The sequence below is a fragment of the Hydra vulgaris genome, chromosome 06 (assembly GCF_038396675.1).
Source record: "Hydra vulgaris chromosome 06, alternate assembly HydraT2T_AEP".
NCBI lineage: Eukaryota > Metazoa > Cnidaria > Hydrozoa > Anthoathecata > Hydridae > Hydra > Hydra vulgaris.
In genome coordinates, this window is record NC_088925.1 from 5,124,970 (window position 1) to 5,143,153 (window position 18,184).

General features: G+C 26.2%; 1 protein-coding gene across 1 annotated transcript in view; it reads left to right on the forward strand.

The window, feature by feature from the left end:
• Positions 1-1,930: 1,930 nt before the first annotated feature.
• The window catches only part of LOC101239243 (prolyl endopeptidase FAP), a 132,155-nt gene continuing 115,901 nt past the window's right edge, over positions 1,931-18,184 (forward strand). Inside the window, exons 1-3 of the mRNA XM_065799044.1 lie at positions 1,931-2,055; positions 10,014-10,077; positions 16,814-16,864. Of these exons, the coding sequence (XP_065655116.1) occupies positions 2,026-2,055; positions 10,014-10,077; positions 16,814-16,864 (145 nt within the window). The 5' untranslated portion in view covers positions 1,931-2,025. The remainder of the gene's footprint in view (positions 2,056-10,013; positions 10,078-16,813; positions 16,865-18,184) is intronic.

Genomic DNA, 18,184 nt, shown 5'->3' on the forward strand with positions numbered 1-18,184 from the left:
AGCTTAATCTTTTTTTTATTTTTTTATATTTTTTATTTTTTATACCTTTACTTTTTTTGTTAATTTTTTTTTATAAAAAAGCCACAACTTTTGGAGAATGTTGCAAAATCACGTGACGAAATTATTGTACTAAAGAAAATCTCATTTAATTTCTTAATTGATCTTATCTTAATTAATCCCATTAATCCCAATTCTTAATTAATCCCAGCCCTTAATTAATCCAATCACTTAATAGTTTTTAATGAACAAAAATGAAAAAAATAGCTTTAAATGATAAATTTAGCAATGATCCAGATAACTTTTTTGAATAAAAAGAAAACTAGAATTTACTCAGAATCCAGTGAGGTCACTATAGAATATTTAAGGCAGATTTCTTAAACGCTATGGATATAAAGAACAAACTTTTTATATAATTAAATCTTACATTTTAGTAAATTAATTGTAAGAAATATTTATTACAACTTTTATTAAGTATCTTGTATTAGGGAGTTACCAAATTATTAGAGCTGATATTTTATCTTATTACTTATATATTATTTCAGAATTTCATTATCATTCATTTTTTTATTAAATCTTTTTTTTTTTTTTACTTATTACAGTAAGTTATAAAAAAAAATTCAGAATTCAGAATAACAAGATAGCAATCCTTACTTTAAATAAAAACTCCAAGCTGTTCCAACTTTTGTATATTATTGTTATTATTTGATCGTCATCAGTCAATCGATGATCGATATTATCGGTTAACTTCATTGTTTGGTGTTTTTTTAATTTTAAAACTTTTTATTCTCTTCTTTTCTTTTTTTTTTAATTTTTAATATTTTAGTTGTCTTGTTAACATTTTTAACTTGGTCTTGCTTATTGAATTGTATTCTTTTATTTGTTTAAAAAATAAATTTTTTTATAATATTGTACTTGTTTTAACATTTGTTTTTTTTGCTCAGTTTTTTATTTATTTTTTCATAAAAATCTTTTTATATATAAAATGTTTTCTAAATTCTTTGTTAAAGTTTAAAATCATTAAAGTGTTCGAAAAAATCTCTACAGATGACAAAAACATCTACAGATGATACAAACATCTACAGATGACACAAACATCTACAGATGACGCAAACATCTCAAGACAAATCTTTACCAATGACACACCTATTTTGACGACACAAGTTTATCATAACTTAAATTGAAACATTATAATAAAATGACCGTGTAAAAAAAATGGAGTGACTGAAGAAACTTTATAAATAGTGACCAGAAATAAGTTAACCAATACATTGTTAGACAGATATTTTCAAGTAATTGAATAATATAGGTAGGTAGTTTCAAGAAATATTAAATAAAATTTTTCGCTTAATCAAATGTTAATCATACTTATGTTCTTTTTAAAGTTTTTAATATTTTTCTTTGTAAATTTTGAACATTTTATTAATTAGATTATTACAGTTGTGGATTTTAGATCGAGGTGTAACTAGATAAATTGAGGGGAATCTAGATAGATCGAGATGGATCTAGATAGATTAAAAAAGATTTAGAGGTCAGTGAGCAAATTCATTTCATCAGTGGATACAGGCGTGCATACATAATATTATTTAATTGGAGGAATACTTCTTTTTTTTTTATAAACAACGTAACAAACGTTATTAATATATAATCGTAAAAACAAGAAATTTCTAATGTTTAAAATCATCTAAGTAACGCTGACCTATTCCCCTCTTCAGGCTTTACTTTATATTAGGAAGTAACTTTCTCCATTTGTTTAGGGGAAGAAAGTACACACAAGTATAGACTAATTTTAAAATAAAGAAACTTTGTTTGGTAAGGAAATTTTGAACTTTTGCAAAATTTTGCAAAAAAATACCCTTACAAAATTGCAAATAGGTAATCTTTTCTTTTGTGTATTCTATTAAAAACTTTATTGTTTCAATATAAATTTTTTTATTTTTTTAACACAGCAAAATTTTTAAAGTAATTAAAGTAAAATTAATAACAGGAAAAATTCATATCATTGTTGGAGCCACCTCATCTTTGAACATGCCACATAAGTGTCATATATCTGGAAAGGTTAAAAAATTTTACTTTGTAATTCTATTTAACTTTAAAATTTGCATTAAATTCTTATTTGTTGCATAAATGTATGCAATAAATTAAAGTTTACTTTTATTTATTTTATACTTCAAAATAGTTTACAGTTACAATAAAACATAAAGTGTGTGTGTGTGTGTGTGTGTGTGTGTGTGTGTGTGTGTGTGTGTGTGTGTGTGTGTGTGTGTGTGTGTGTGTGTGTGTGTAGAGTTGCAGTCGCGTTTTTTTCACCAACTATAACAATTTTAATTCATATTTTTATTAACAAAATTAAATAGTTAGTTATAAATTTAGTTATAAACAGTATACCTATGTATACTGTATTGGAATGTTTATTTGTCTTGTTGTACTTCCATACTAATGTGTTACACTCATTATATATAGAAACTTTTCTTATCCGAAAAGAAAATTACCGTTTTAATTTTGATAACGTAAATATATTAATACATAACACCATTATAATTTAATATCAGACTTCAAATGCTCAAAAAAATAAGCAATCTATTAAGATTTCTTTCTTTTATTAAAATCACGTTCATTTCTTTGAGCATTTGTATATCGTGTATTAATTTAGTCTTATTGTTTGTTTGTTATAGTTGTTAAAAAATAAATAATGCGAGGCCTCATAAAAATACCCTATACATGATACTGTAAAAAAATCTACTTAACTTCAAGGAAAACTAAAAGTTTATGAATGAATAAAAAGTTTATGAGCTTAAAATGCTTATCAATTTGGTTGTCAAAGCTACTAAGTAGTGATGTACATGATAAAAAACAAGGTTTAAATATTTAAGCAAAAACAAACAATAATTTAGTAATTTCAACATAAATTTAAACTATATAAGATTCTACACACACTACCGTCTATAATTATGGCCGTAATTTTTGATGTCAAAGTTTTACCTACAGTTGGGAGAAAAACTGAAAAAAAAATCTACCTGAATTATATGTTGTCTTCCTGTTTATTAGGTTTGCAAACAAATTAATATTAAGTGCAATCAAATTAGTTTATAATTTACAATCACCTTTAGCGACAATAACTGCCGTACATATTTTTGGCATTCTACTTAACGACTTATCAAATTTGTCAATTTTATGCCACTAACTAATAAGTTCTTCCACATCTTATGCATTATTAGGCATTTGTTTTTGATATTACTTTTATATCTTCTCATGAAAATTCGATAGGAAAGAGCTCTTGTGACTGGTGAGACAAAGTTTTATTTTATATTTAATCATTCTTGAACTTAGTCAAAAAGCTTATACAGTTTTCTAAAGAATATGTTTTGCATTTAAGCTTAATGTCGTATTATTCTAAAAAAAATAAAAGGTTTCCTATTAAACCAACTTTCCAAAGGTATAGCATGTCTTTTTAAGTGTCCAAGTAAACTACTTTTGTCAATATTCCCTATATTTTTTCAATGTCAGCTGTGGCATTCCAACCAAACAGCCCTAGACCTTAACACTACATCCACCATGTTTTACAGTCAATAATACACACTATTTTATCAAACATTCAACGATTTTTTTTAGACAAACAATCTTCCCTTGAAACCAAAATGTTAAAACTTCGACACGTTTGCCTATATTGACAGTCATTGATGGTCCATTCTTAATGCAGTTTTGCCCACCTAAGCATTTTTATTATTCTTATAATTTTTATGAAAGTATTCTAATTAAAATACTTTTATAGTTTTTAAATTATTTAATAGTGCAAAAATAAACATAAAAAAAAAATTAAATAAAAATAGCATTTAAAAAAAAAATGTCATGTCATTCGAATTATCATAAACGGTAGTGTGTATATATATATATATATATATATATATATATATATATATATATATATATATATATATATATATATATATATATATATATATATCTATATATATATCTATATATATATATATATAGATATATATATATATATATATATATATGTATATATATATATATACATATATATATATATATATATATATATATATATATATACATATATATATATGTATATATATATGTATATATATATATATATGTATATATATATATATATATAAATATATATGTATATATATATATATATATATATATATATATACATATTTATATATATATATATATATATATATATATATATATATATATATATATATATATATATATATGTATATATATATATATATATATATATATATATATATAAATATATATGTATATATATATATATATATATATATATATATATATATATATATATATATATATATATATATATATATATATATACATATTAGTTGTTGTAAAATACATTTTATATAAGATACGTCACACCATTTTTAATGACTTTCAACCAATTTCATACTAACAGCTCATACCATCGAGACAATCTATTACAGTAGACACACACAAAGTACACTGCATTGACTGTCAACATTACATACACATCTTTAAGACTCAAAACAGTCACAAATCTCACGGACACTCGTGACACTGCAACAAAACACTGCACTTATCGACACTCATGTCAACAAAGTAATATATTACGAAAGACATCAAGAGGTAATCCACTGTTATTCAGCGTGGTAGCCCTCTCATATATTTATAAAAAACATATAAAAAAAAACAAAAAAAACATGGAGTTCGACTATGAATGCTTAGAGGAGCAAAATTGGCTAACAATTCCTAGTGCATCTGCTGAAGTTACCAAAAATATGCATAGATGATGTGGTAAAATATCATATATTGTTTCTGACCTTTTAAAGCGACTTAAAATTCTTGAAGATGAAAAGTTAAATGTCTCAATAGCAACATCAAATAAACCAACAACAATATTCACATATGCACAAGCAACATCAATTCAGCAAAATCAATCAAAACCAAAAGAAACTGAAGTGGTAATGATAGCAAAAATTACAAACGAGTTTAATAATAAAAAAAGAATTGAAAACAACATCATTATAAGTGGGGTAGCTGATCATACTACTTTAGACAAACAAATTAATGAAGAAAATGATAAAAAAACCATCGAAACATTACTAAAAGCAATAAAACCAGATTTTTCAATAACAAATACAAAAAGAATAATTCGACTAAATAAAAATACTAAAAGACCTGAAGGACCGCCTAACCTTATCTTAGTTGAATTGGAGAACAAAGAAACTCAAAATTATTTGATTAAAAATTCTAAAAAGTTAAATGATAATATCAACTTCAAAAATATCTTTATTAACAAAGACAAAACTGCAAACGAGAGATTGTTCGACAGTGAACTCACAAAAGTTAGAAATTCTAGAAACGCAGCACTTGCTCATGAAGTCGAGGGAACAAATGGGAGGCAACGACACAATGTGCATAATGGAAAAAAATATTATTGGGGTATAAGATCAGGTGAACTCAAATGGATTGAAATCAAATCAGCATAATTTACATATAAAAATTAAAAGATCCTCTACATTAAACTTGGGTATACAAAATGTTCAATCTGCTATAAAAAAATCTGCTATCATTCATGATATAGTGCATAATCATTCTATAGATATTTTTATACTCACTGAAACTTGGATAAAGTCAGACAACCCTCTTGCAATTCAAGAAGATATGGCCCCAACAGGCTTTAAAACAATTCAATACTGTCGATCAGATCATCGTGGAGGAGGCGTTGCAATAATATACCGGGACAACTTAAATATCAAACCACTCTTGTTATTGTCTACCTGCCTGTCTTATGAACGTACATCTGCCAAACTAAATCTGGCAAATAATATCTACAATATTATTGCTATTTACCGATCAAATCCAATCATTCCAACAAATATTTTCTTTTTCGAATTATCTGATCTCCTAGAAGAACTTCAAACATTATCTGGAGAAAGACTTCTGTGTGGTGACTTTAACTGCCCAGGTACTACTCCAACAACCTGCGATCCAAGACTTGCTGAGATTCTAGACACCTACAACATGATACAAAGAGTTCAATCTCCAACCCGCATATCATCTACTACCGGTATAGCCAACTTGTTTGATCTAGTAATAAATCGACATGGTGACATTTCACTCAACAATATTCAAGTAACTGATGAGGGTATTTTAGATTACTATATGATTCGGGTTGCACTTTATCATCAACCTTCAAATAGTAAAACTGTTTGGTTTTTAAAACGAAACTTTAGAAAATTAAACTTGTCATGCTTTATAAAAGAATTGCAAGTAATGCCGTGTTGCTTACCACCTGAAAACAATGTGGATGATTATGCTGAACAAATAAGAGCAAATATAACGACTGTTCTCGATCATTTAGCACCCATTCGGAAATATTCAATGCGACCTGGTAAACATGATGATAGTTGGTTATCTTTAGATGCCAAGAATAAAAAAATCAGACGTCGTAAACTGGAGCGTTGTTATAAAAAAACTGGAAACTTATAAGATAAAAAACTATATCGAATTGCATGCCGCGAGTCATCAGCAGCAATTCATAAATCCAGATGTAATCACTATAAGGAAAAACTAAATTCAGCATATGGTAATCAGAAAGAAACATGGAATATTGTCAAGAAATTACTACATTCAAATAGTTCTAAAACTAAAAACACAATACCAGAAGCAAAATGCAATATAATAAGTCAATATTTCATAAACAAAATTGAAAGTATAAAAAATACTATCCAGGCAAGGCTTGCAAAAAATCCAAAATCCAAATTCATCTCAGAGTTACATCCCCCGGTAAATATTTTAACAACATTTGGTACAGTCACACCTACAGATGCGTCAAAAATAATCAAAGCTCTCAAACCTAAGACATCGCCACTTGATATTATTCCAACATACATCCTTAAATCTTGTTCAGAACTTTTCAGTCCAATTATAGCTCACCTTGCTAACCTCTCATTCAAATCTGGAATTTTCCCAGCCTCATATAAAGTTGTTCAAATAACACCAATTCCCAAAAAATCAGGACTAGCAGAATTTGACTTATCAAATCTACGCCCAATATCAAATCTCAATACAATTTCCAAAATTCTTGAAAAGCTTGCATTATCTCGTCTTCTTCCACACGTAACTTCATTTATTAACTTCAATCCTTTACAATCTGGATTTAGATCGAATCACTCAACCGAAACAGCACTATTAAAGATATGAAATGACATACTGCTAAACATTGATGATGCTTTGAACACTATTCTCCTATCTCTTGACATATCTTCAGCATTTGATACAATTGATCACAGTCTGCTGATTTCTCGTATTAAAGATGAATTTGGTGTCACAGATATTGCACTAAAATGGCTGACATCATACTTGCACTCTCGAAAATCTTTTGTTTCTATTGGATCAACAAAATCTAGACTATTAGCAAGTTCAACAGGAGTACCACAGAGTAGTGTATTAGGCCCATTTCTTTTTTCCATGTTAGTTTCACCTATATATCGTATTATAGCTAAACTCGGTACCAATCATCATCAATATGCTGATGATACCCAACTTTATACTGTCATCAACCCAGGCATAGATAGCATTATTGAAATCAATGTGTGTGCTGATGCAGTAACAAAGTGGTTTCTAGAAAATGGACTTCTGCTCAACCCAAATAAAACAGAAGCTGTTTTATTTGGATCTAGAAAACAAATTACCAAGCATAAAAATGATTCAAAAATTGTTATTTCTGGAACAACACTAACAACGATAAATTCAGTAAAAATCCTTGGCGTCACCCTAGATTCATCGCTCTCTATGGACAAGCACATAAACAGCACTATTAAATCCTGCAATTACCATATTCGTGCACTTCGCCACATTCGTCCATGTCTGACTAAAGAAGCTGCAAATACAATTGCATGTGGCATTGTTAACACTCAGCTTGACTATTGTAACAGTCTTTTATCTGGTACTTATCAAAAAAATATTAAAAAACTCCAACGAATTCAAAATAGCTTATCTCGAATCGTTTTCCATTCTTCTATTCATTTAAATTCAGAAATATTGCTGAAATCTCTTTATTGGTTACCAATAAATCAAAGAATAATCTATAAGATATCAGTTATCACATGTAAAATTTTATTATCTAAATCTCCTGCATATTTATTTGAACTCCTAGAAGGCCGAACTTCAAAACAAAAAACTAGATCATTAGACAGTTGTCAACTTATACGTCGTCAACAAAAAACTTCTCTGGGCTCAAATTTTTTTTGTATGACTGCACCTCGAATTTGGAATGGTTTATCTATGAACACACGAAACTCAACCACTTTAGAAACATTTAAAAAAAGACTAAAATATGAACTTTTTATAAACGCTTTTTCAAACTCATAGCCAACTTGTTTTAGTGCTTCTGAATTACTTCATCACTATTGTGATTGTTGTAAATAATGGCACTTTAATCTCTAATTATTATTATTATTATTATTATTATTATTATTATTATTATTATTATTATTATTATTATTATTATTATTATTATTATTATTATTATTATTATTATTATATATATATATATATATATATATATATATATATATACATATATATATATATATATATATATATATATATATATATATATATATTTAAATGAAGTTAAATAAATAAAAACAGATATAATTAATGCAAATAAACATTGTTTATTGTGCCAATATATAAAACTAAAACCTATATAAAAAAATTAAGATAAAATAGAGAAAATTATATGATATCTTCCTTATTATTACGTGTATATTGCCATTAAAGTTATATTTAGTAGTTTGAATGATGAATTCATTCAAACTACTTAATAAGAAAAACCTACTGAATAAACTATTTTTTTGATTAAATGTTACGTAGCTTTCACTTCCATCAAATCCAAACTTTATTTTTATTAGTTTATTACAGCTGTTTATGTCTAAAATATTTTCTCCAACATCCTTTGTGATGTCAGTTTAACAGTCTGAAATAGACTGAGATAAACTCCAAAATATGGATCAGGATAATTCATAATCATAAGTGTTATTTCTCTATTTCTTTTCTTAAGAGTTAAAAACACTTATATGAAGTTTATCTATGTTGAAATATCACATACACTACATTTACAATACATCTTTATAAAATTCACTAAGATAAAATCGTAAAAGAATTTTTATTCGCAATTGATTCTCAGAATTTTAGCCAGGTTATTCCAGATTCAAAATGCTATCTTACGGTGCCAACATTCTTTGCTTTTCTGTAAATGTCAGTAAGCCTTTTTATCGATAAAAATAAATAAAAGTTACCTTTCTGTCTAATTCTTTTTACTGATTTAAACTTTTATGGTCTGCTTCAAACGATAGCAATGTATAAAGAAGTGATTTGAAAAAAAACAACAATTTTTAAACTAAGAAATACATTTATTAACAACCTAAAGATCGTAAATATTATGATTATTAGGTTTTAGTTACATTCAAATTCAAAATGGATTTGGTTAATTAGTTTATTCTAGTTATTAGAGATATAAGACTGTTTTAATTATTAGAGATATAGAGTTGTTCAAATTAATTGAGAGATAAAGTTGTTAAAATTACCATAACCATTGAAACAATAAATCTAAAATTGTTTTTAGATTTATTGTTTCAATGTTTGAAACAATAAATCTAAAAATAAGTTTAGAGACAGTTTTCAAGAAACTAAAGTATAATATATTTTTATTTGCAACAAAGTGAAGATATTGAATAACGTAAAAAATTAATGGTAAGCGAAAATTAAGTAGGTCAAAACAAACATGGAAGAAAATGATTTTATTAAAATATTTGTTAATTATGATAATTAAAAAATGTGATAAAAAAGATCATGATAAAAAAAGATTTAAATATAAACTATGTTCAAGCTTTTCATTTTATACGAAGAGAAAATCTGAATTCTCGATTGCTTATAAATATGAACTACAAAAGATTTTCAATAAAATGCCAAAATATTTCTTTATTCAGAAGTTGACGGAAAGAAGACATATACTTTGGTCAGAAGGTTCCATTGAGTCTGAAAAAGATAGAGGTAAAACTAATTTTGAATTTTTCATAAAATAATAGTAATAATAAAAGTAATTATAAACTTTTATCATCAAAGTTTTAAGTCAAAAATTTTTCTTTTAACCATTCTTAAACCAAAGAGAGTTAAAATTAAGAGTATTGTATCATCAGCATATAACACCAGTCAAGTCTTATATTAGCACATCTATATTAATTTCATATAGCTATATTACCTTCATATATAAACCTATGCCTTTAATACCTTTAGATATATTAAAAAAATGTAATTTAAAAGTTACGCCTGTTTAAAAATATTTTAAGGGATATATTGGGGGAATTTTAAATTGTAAATAATCATAAAACTAAACATAAATCTCTAAACTTAAAAGGATATTTAGTGTACAAATGTATATAATTCTGCAAACACGCTTTCAGAATTATATACGGAAAAAACAAATTTGAGCATGCAAAGCCATTAATTAGGGAAATGAAGATGATGATTGTATACGAGATGAATACATTTCTACACATAATCTATATGTATTATCATTTAAAAAATCTCACACCGAAAAACTTTGAAACAAAATTTAAGATCAATCAAAACAATAACCATTCTCTGAGATCAAACGAGAGGCTAACATACACACTACCTCGTAAACTAACTAAGTACAAAGAATATAGTATAACATATCGAGGGCCTAAGATACGGAACAGTTCTAAAAATAACGACATCAATATGGTGAAAACAGTAAATTCATTTAGGTTATATATAAAAAAAGAAATTTTGAAATCAAATGAAAGCTTCGAAACTTAACATATACACTATCGTTTTTTAATATACACTATCGTTTTTTAACCTAATTTTTTGATATATTCAAAGGAGTTTATTCTTTTTATTGTCTTATTTTCTTTATTTTTTTTTATTTTTTTTTACGGAGTTTTGTCATTTTTTAAATATTTTAACGGAGTTTTTTTTTTTTTTTTTAATTCTATTTTTGTTTTATTTTATTATAATAACTTTATTTTCTTGGCGCTTGTTAAAGCTCACATAGAGGCTCTATGAAAAAATTGTGGTGACTCTGGTCATCCATATCTTCTTTGAGCCCCTGTCTGTTTATATATATATATATATATATATATATATATATATATATATATATATATATATATATATATATATATATATATATATATATATATATATATATATATATATATATATATATATATATATATATATATATACATATATATATATAAAATTTTCTTTTGAAAAACAAAAAAAAACAAAAAAATTTAAAAGATTTAAAGTTTATGACAAGACTTGTTAATAAAAACCAACAAAACTCTCACTCCTATATTGTCCAAAATTTGCGGAGAAAATGTTTTGTGATGACAGTTAAAAAAGAAATTGTGTGTATGTTTATAAGGTCAGCTTTGGCGCATTGGTTAGAGTTTTAGCTCAGAACCAAGAGGCTCAAGGTTCGGTGCCGGATCTAACCCAATATGCGGCATTAGTAAGGAAGGAGTTGTGAACTTTCTGGTCAAATGCTCTTCCACGCTGCTCTGTGATAAAATCGTTAGATCTTAGTAAAGCAATTTAATAACCAATAAAAAAAGAATTACAGTTTCTATTGTGAATAACTAGTGTTATGGATTTAATTAACTAATTTCAAATTAGTTCGTTGTTTTTCATGCTTCAAAATAAACGAAGTTTTAAAAATTGATAAAAAAGAAACAGCGTTAATTATTAAACAAAATATTACATTTAATTTGTAAACATCAATATATAGATTAAATTGGGCCAAATGAAATAGTTAAAAGTTTTAGTTCTTTTTTTTTTTTTACGCGAAAAAGGTTGTTAATTTTTCTTTTTTAAGTTATAGAAAATTTTGAGCTGCATTTAAAAATATAAAAAAAAAAAAAATTTTTTTTAAAAGTTTATTAAGAAGCTTTATTTAATTTGAAAAAAAAGTTCTGCCCCTATTTTGCCCTTATATTTGGGGAGGATGAAATATGCAAATTTATGAGTAATTACAACAATACTTAATTAAAAAATGCAACCAATTATAACAATTAAATAACAACCAATTATTAAATAAGATATTTTTTATTTATGTGATGATGTTGAGTCTTTATAAGGTTCTGGACGTTGATTTGACTTGTCACTTTTGCTGCACTTTTTGGTGCAATAAAACTCGTGTCTTTTATAAATTGCTTTGGAATGCTTTTTTGACAAAGCCAAACCTTGCATTATAAAATTTTAGAATTATACCATTCACTATTTTGACTTGCTGAAGCTTCGCTCAAAAGATTATGGCACAATTTAGACTTGACTTGGTTTGCTGCTGTTATTGTTATTGTTGGAGTTGTTGTTGTTGATTGATTTATCTGCTGCTCATCATCAAAGGCAAACTTACGTTATTTCCTAGCTTACCTTACTGCTTTTATGCTGTCGGCATCTTTTATTATTTTGAATATTAATTGAAATAGTTGTTAAGCCAATCTCCTAAGCGTTATGGCACGTATACATTTTTCCGTTTTTTTGTGTCAACGTATTGGATGAGAAACATTTGTTGCAAAGCTGCGGCAAGCAATTAGGACAATTGCTATTGTTTTTTAACTTCTTTTTAAATTTCCTTTTGATTAGTCGGAGTCATATTGAAGGTTAGTTGCAGGTGAGTTGACTGTGGAGTTGATGCTGCACAACGTATAGGAAGCTTTGGAGCAGGTGTTATACAACGAATACTGACACATAGCAGTGGCTAAGATGATGTAGCTTGTGGTGGTGGCACTGACATAGATTCTGATGGTTGAGATGACGAAAGCTCAAGTTGAGATGAAAGTGTTTCAAACGTATTAGCAATTTGTAATTTAGACTGATAAAAATTCTTGATATTTAGCTGAAAAAACACTTATTTTAAAATCCAGTAATTATTTGCATGCGTGTAAAAACTTTACTAGAGTTAAAAGGTTTTTTTGGTAGTTTACTAAAACATTTTGACAAATTGCTGAAATTTGTCTCTGCATAAAACTCTTGAAGTAATTTGTGCCAAACAATTTTGACACGGCAACAAACACGGAATAATTAGCGTATTTCATTCAACTCCATAATTTATTGTTTCCGTTTTTAATCTTTTACCTAAAATAAAGATTCTTAACCGGATGATAAGATAACCGGCCTAAAAATTTATGCGAGTATAAGTTTAAGTTTAACGCCAGCAAATTTTACTTCCGAGAGTTTTATGCCCATTTTTCAAGTTGTTTAACTTCCTCATATTTGGGACTGAAGTGATTAAAGTTATGTTTTAGGTTTCCAGGCTCCTTTTATAACATTTTGCAAACATTTTTTAATAGTAATTTAAATTCTACACATGTCTAGAGTCACCAAAGAATAGAGTTCACCGAATATTGGAAATCACCAAAGAATGATGGTAACCAAAAACCTGAAGTCATTAGAGACAGGAAATCACCAAAGAATGAAATTCACTAAAGACTCAGTCACCAATCTTTTCAAGTAAATAATGGTGGCCAACAAAAAAATGGTGGTCAAAAAATAATCTAAAAAGTAATCATTTACACTTGAAAACTGTAAACAGTTTAAACCTTTTAAAGTGGTCAAAAATGATACTATTGTAAATAATAAATTTATCTTCAAACAACTTATTTCACCTAAAATCAAATTCCTCTTATAAACTAAATTTTGACAGGTCAGACTCATATTTTATACAAATTTAAAAAATGTTTTGAAAGAATAAACGCCTAATGACAGCTAATCTTTTCGTTTAAAAAAATATTTCAAAGAAAAATTCTTGCTCAAAATGAATAAAAAACTCAAACGGTAATATTAAGAAAACATGATATAATTATGAAAGAAATACTTGGAATCATAACCTGCAAATTAAAATAGTTTACCTGTTCAAATTGTCGTAAATAGAAAAAAAGTACGACAACAAAAATGCAACTTCAGGGAAATTTACTTTTTTTTTTTTGTTAACATAGATCCTAATCTGGCATTAAAATCAAAATCATTTGAAATTAACATTGAACTAAATTGACAAACTTGAAAATGCAATAAGCATGATATAAATAAGTCTCTATGTAAAAATGACCACATTCGCAAAAGTTATTATGGAGATATGCAAATCTTAAAAATATTATTATAGTTGATTAAAAAAAGAACACAAACTCTTAGGTCTAGTAAATGACATAAGTGATTTTTTTGATAAAAAGCAGTTTGTATTAGAAGCTTTTATAGACTTATCCGCAGTGTACACATCTTAAAATCTTACTAAAAAAATGGAAAAATATAAGCAAAAAAAAGCCTTTATTTGTATAAAAGTTACAAGTGTAATAAAAACAGTATGTTATTCCGGACAATAATAAATGTAATCTATTATAAACATATAATCATTATAAACATATAATCAAAAATGTAATCTATTATAAACATATAATAAACATAGATTAGATATTATAATCTATTATAATATCTAATCTATTATAAACAAAATGTTGAGTTTCCTAAATATCCATTCTTATTCCTTTCTATTTCAAGTTTTTAACAATAATGTTCCGAAAATTTAAAGAGGTTTTTGGCTTTGGAGTAAGCATGTTTTTTGTCATTAGCATATTTATTATATCATTTACATACATGTTTTTTAGCATGCTCACTACAAGTGAATATTTAGGTTAATGAAAACTATGTTTTTATTAGAATATGTTTTAATCTCAAAAACTAATTATCCGAGGATTATTAGTTTTTCAGGATGTGTGATTTTTTTCTTAGCTTTTAAAATTAGAAGGAGGACTTGAAGCAATATACATTCTATTATCTTAAAAAAAGTTGAAATAAAAATATTTTTATTATATTTTAGGCAACCTGAATGTTTAAATAAATATAGGAGATGTTTGTGTACCTAGGGCCGGATTTCCAAACTCAAGGCCCTAGACATGTCTAAAAATGGTGAAACTGATATGATCACATTTCTATACTAATTACTCTGCATTAATATAGGTTGATAATATAGGTAAATTATAAAAGTGCGTCATGTAGAAGGATATAAAAATTAGTGGCCTTAGCTACAATAAGCTTTTTTTTAAATTTTAACCAGGGTCACTAGTTATAGTTCTTAGGGCCATTCTCCTAAAATTATGTTTAACTCCATAATAAATTGAAAACAAAGATAGAGACAAATTTTTTTTAATCCTAGATTGTTTTCAACAAATTTCTTTAGTGTTACTTGATTGTAACACTTAAATGAATAACAAAATTGACTAATAGTTCGGAGCAAAGTTGACATATTAGTCTACGCGTAAAATGGTAATCCCAAAACAACCGCGAGAAAAAAAAAAGTTCTGAATCAATCAAAATTCAACATTCTACCTCGTTTTCAAACAAGTTTTTTACGCACATATTGCCCTAGATACAAGCAAACTATAAAGTCCTAGGTACAAGATTTGGTCCTTATGAAATATGTCATCTATCAACAAACACGAACTTCCCCTCCTTTTATCATTTTATATTTTATATTGTGTTAATGTCACAATAGTTCAAAAGTTATACAGGGAATTTCTAAACGCTATACTCGAGCTAGAAATATTTGATGACTGCTATGTCTCATTGAAAATATATTAAATATGAGTCGTAGGGATAAAATATTTAACTGAATAAAAAGCAATTTATTTTCAAATAAATTGCTTATAACTACATGAACTTGACAAATTTGCAACTGCTGTGCGTGGCCAAGCATGAACTGCGTTTAAAGGATTGCTATGACTCTACGATACATGGCGCGATTCTAATATTTTTAGTAATACAAATGTTATTACGAATATTAAAGATATTAATTATAGAACTAAATGAGAGTAAATTGCTAGTTTAATTGTTTTAAAAATAATAGAAAGTAATTAAAGCATATACCATTTTCCTTGTGTAATTTTTTGGAAATGCTCCTAACTTTGTTCAAAATGTTCAATTTTGAACTTTTTTTGATAAAATAAATTACATTTTAGTTTTTTTTTTGAGATATTGTTGAAAATACTAGAACAGAAAAAAGTAAATAGGACGAGGCTAAATATTTTTAAAAACTTGTGAAAGTCATATCTATGTAAAAACCAAAGTGTCAGAACAAAAATTTTTATAGAAATATTTTCTTGACTCAATCCTATGTTTATGTCTTTTTTTGTCTATGTCTATATGTCTTTTTTTGTCTAAGTCTATGTGTCTATGTCGATAAGTCTTACTTTTATTTCATCTTGACATTCTTTGACACTCTAGAGATTTCAAACAAAAAAAAAAGTGTTCCGCTTTCTGTTGAGTTTATTATACTTTGTTTTTAAATATTTTTCATATTTTGTTCAGTAAAATTTCTCAAAAATTAATCCTTTTTTTATTTGAAAAGCATCTCAAAAACTTTGATTTTGAAACTTGAAAATAGTAAATATATATAATATATAGCAATTGCGACTTACTACCAAATTGTTTGTCGGTAATTACTATGATATAAACAAAAATTTCAAAAAAAGGAGTGTTAAATAACAATTTTCAAAAATTTTCTTTTTGTTTTTATTTTTCCCTGAGGGATATGTTGAGTGTTTTTGTTATAATTTGTTGACACCTCGTCTTTATTTTATTGGCTACACAAAAGTTTTTAAATTCTATTAAAATTGTTAAATTGTTTTATTTTAATATTTTTATGTTGTTTTTATTTAATGTTGTTTTGTTTCTCTTCATATCACTATGAATACTCTTTTAATAGAACCGGAAAAAATGGCTCTCACTGAGATGAAAAACAAATCAGTCATATTTAGTAAGTTTTTTTTTCTCTTTTTTTAAATGAAAAAAAAAACACGTTTGATTTTAAATGTCCGAGAATTGTTATAAACTTTTTTTTTTACGAGCCCTTTACATTTTTAAATGTTATAAGGAAAAAAAAAGTAAAGGAAATCATAAGAAACAAATAAAAAGAGTTAACTATAGACATTATTATTAAAAATATTAATGATTAAAAAATTTCGTACTTAACTTTAGTTTAAATAAACTTAAACATTTTACTTTATACTCACTTAAGAAAGAAAAAGAAATAGTAACAAATAATTTTAAAAAAATATTAAAAATGAGAAAAGATATGCTACTAAGAGTTAAATTAAATTGAAAATATGTTCTGGCGTTTTGCTGCTTTTTTGCCGTCGTTTTTTAGAGAAAGGTTTATGCGCAAGACCAAACTCATTAAAGAAATAATTTCCCTGAAACAATGGAGATAAACTATTATAAAAACGTTTATTACAATTACATTTTAAACAAGTGTTCATAACTAGACAAATACTTTAAACTTTGGAATTAAATTCCATTTCTGAAGATTAAGGGGTAGTTGAGCATAGGGGCAAGACAAGCTATAAAAATATCTCAAAAACTAAACTTGTAGTTAGTTTGTAGTCTATAGGCTCTAAAAAAAAGGTAGAAATTGCGACCTTAAGGTAGGATATGCGACATACCTTTAGTGAAGTATAATTTTCTACCTTAGAAAGTAGAAACTTTAAGTTACCTTTAAGGTAAAAAGTTATATGACAAAACGTTATTTTTATAAGGTATAAAATCATACCTCACTTAGGGCGTATCACATAACCTACTCTAAGGTACAATTTTTCACCTTTTTTTTAGAGTGTAGAAAATAAAAAATATCGACACTAAAAATAATAAAACTTCGAATCCAAGTACAAGAGATGTGTTACATAGCGTTTTATTTTAAAAAAAACTGCACTTAAAATGTTTGATTAAAAATAAAAAAATTAAACCTTAATTTTTAGTTTAGCTGAAAGATAAAAATGACTATTATTGCTTTTTATTATGTCCATGGTATATAATTTAAATACTATAAAATAAATATACTTTCATAACCTATATTTGCAATTTAGATTTCTTAGTTTTCTTTATCTCTTTTTAAATGTTTTTGCGTTAGCGAATACTTTTACAATAGTATTAAGTGCTCATAATGAATGAAAATATCGTTGTTTTATTATCATAAAATAAATTAGTCTTCTTTCTGCCGGTGAATCATAAAGTATTTTTATTTAGAACATTGTTGTCTCGTCATTGAACTAACAATGAGAATGCATTAGTAACAACATTA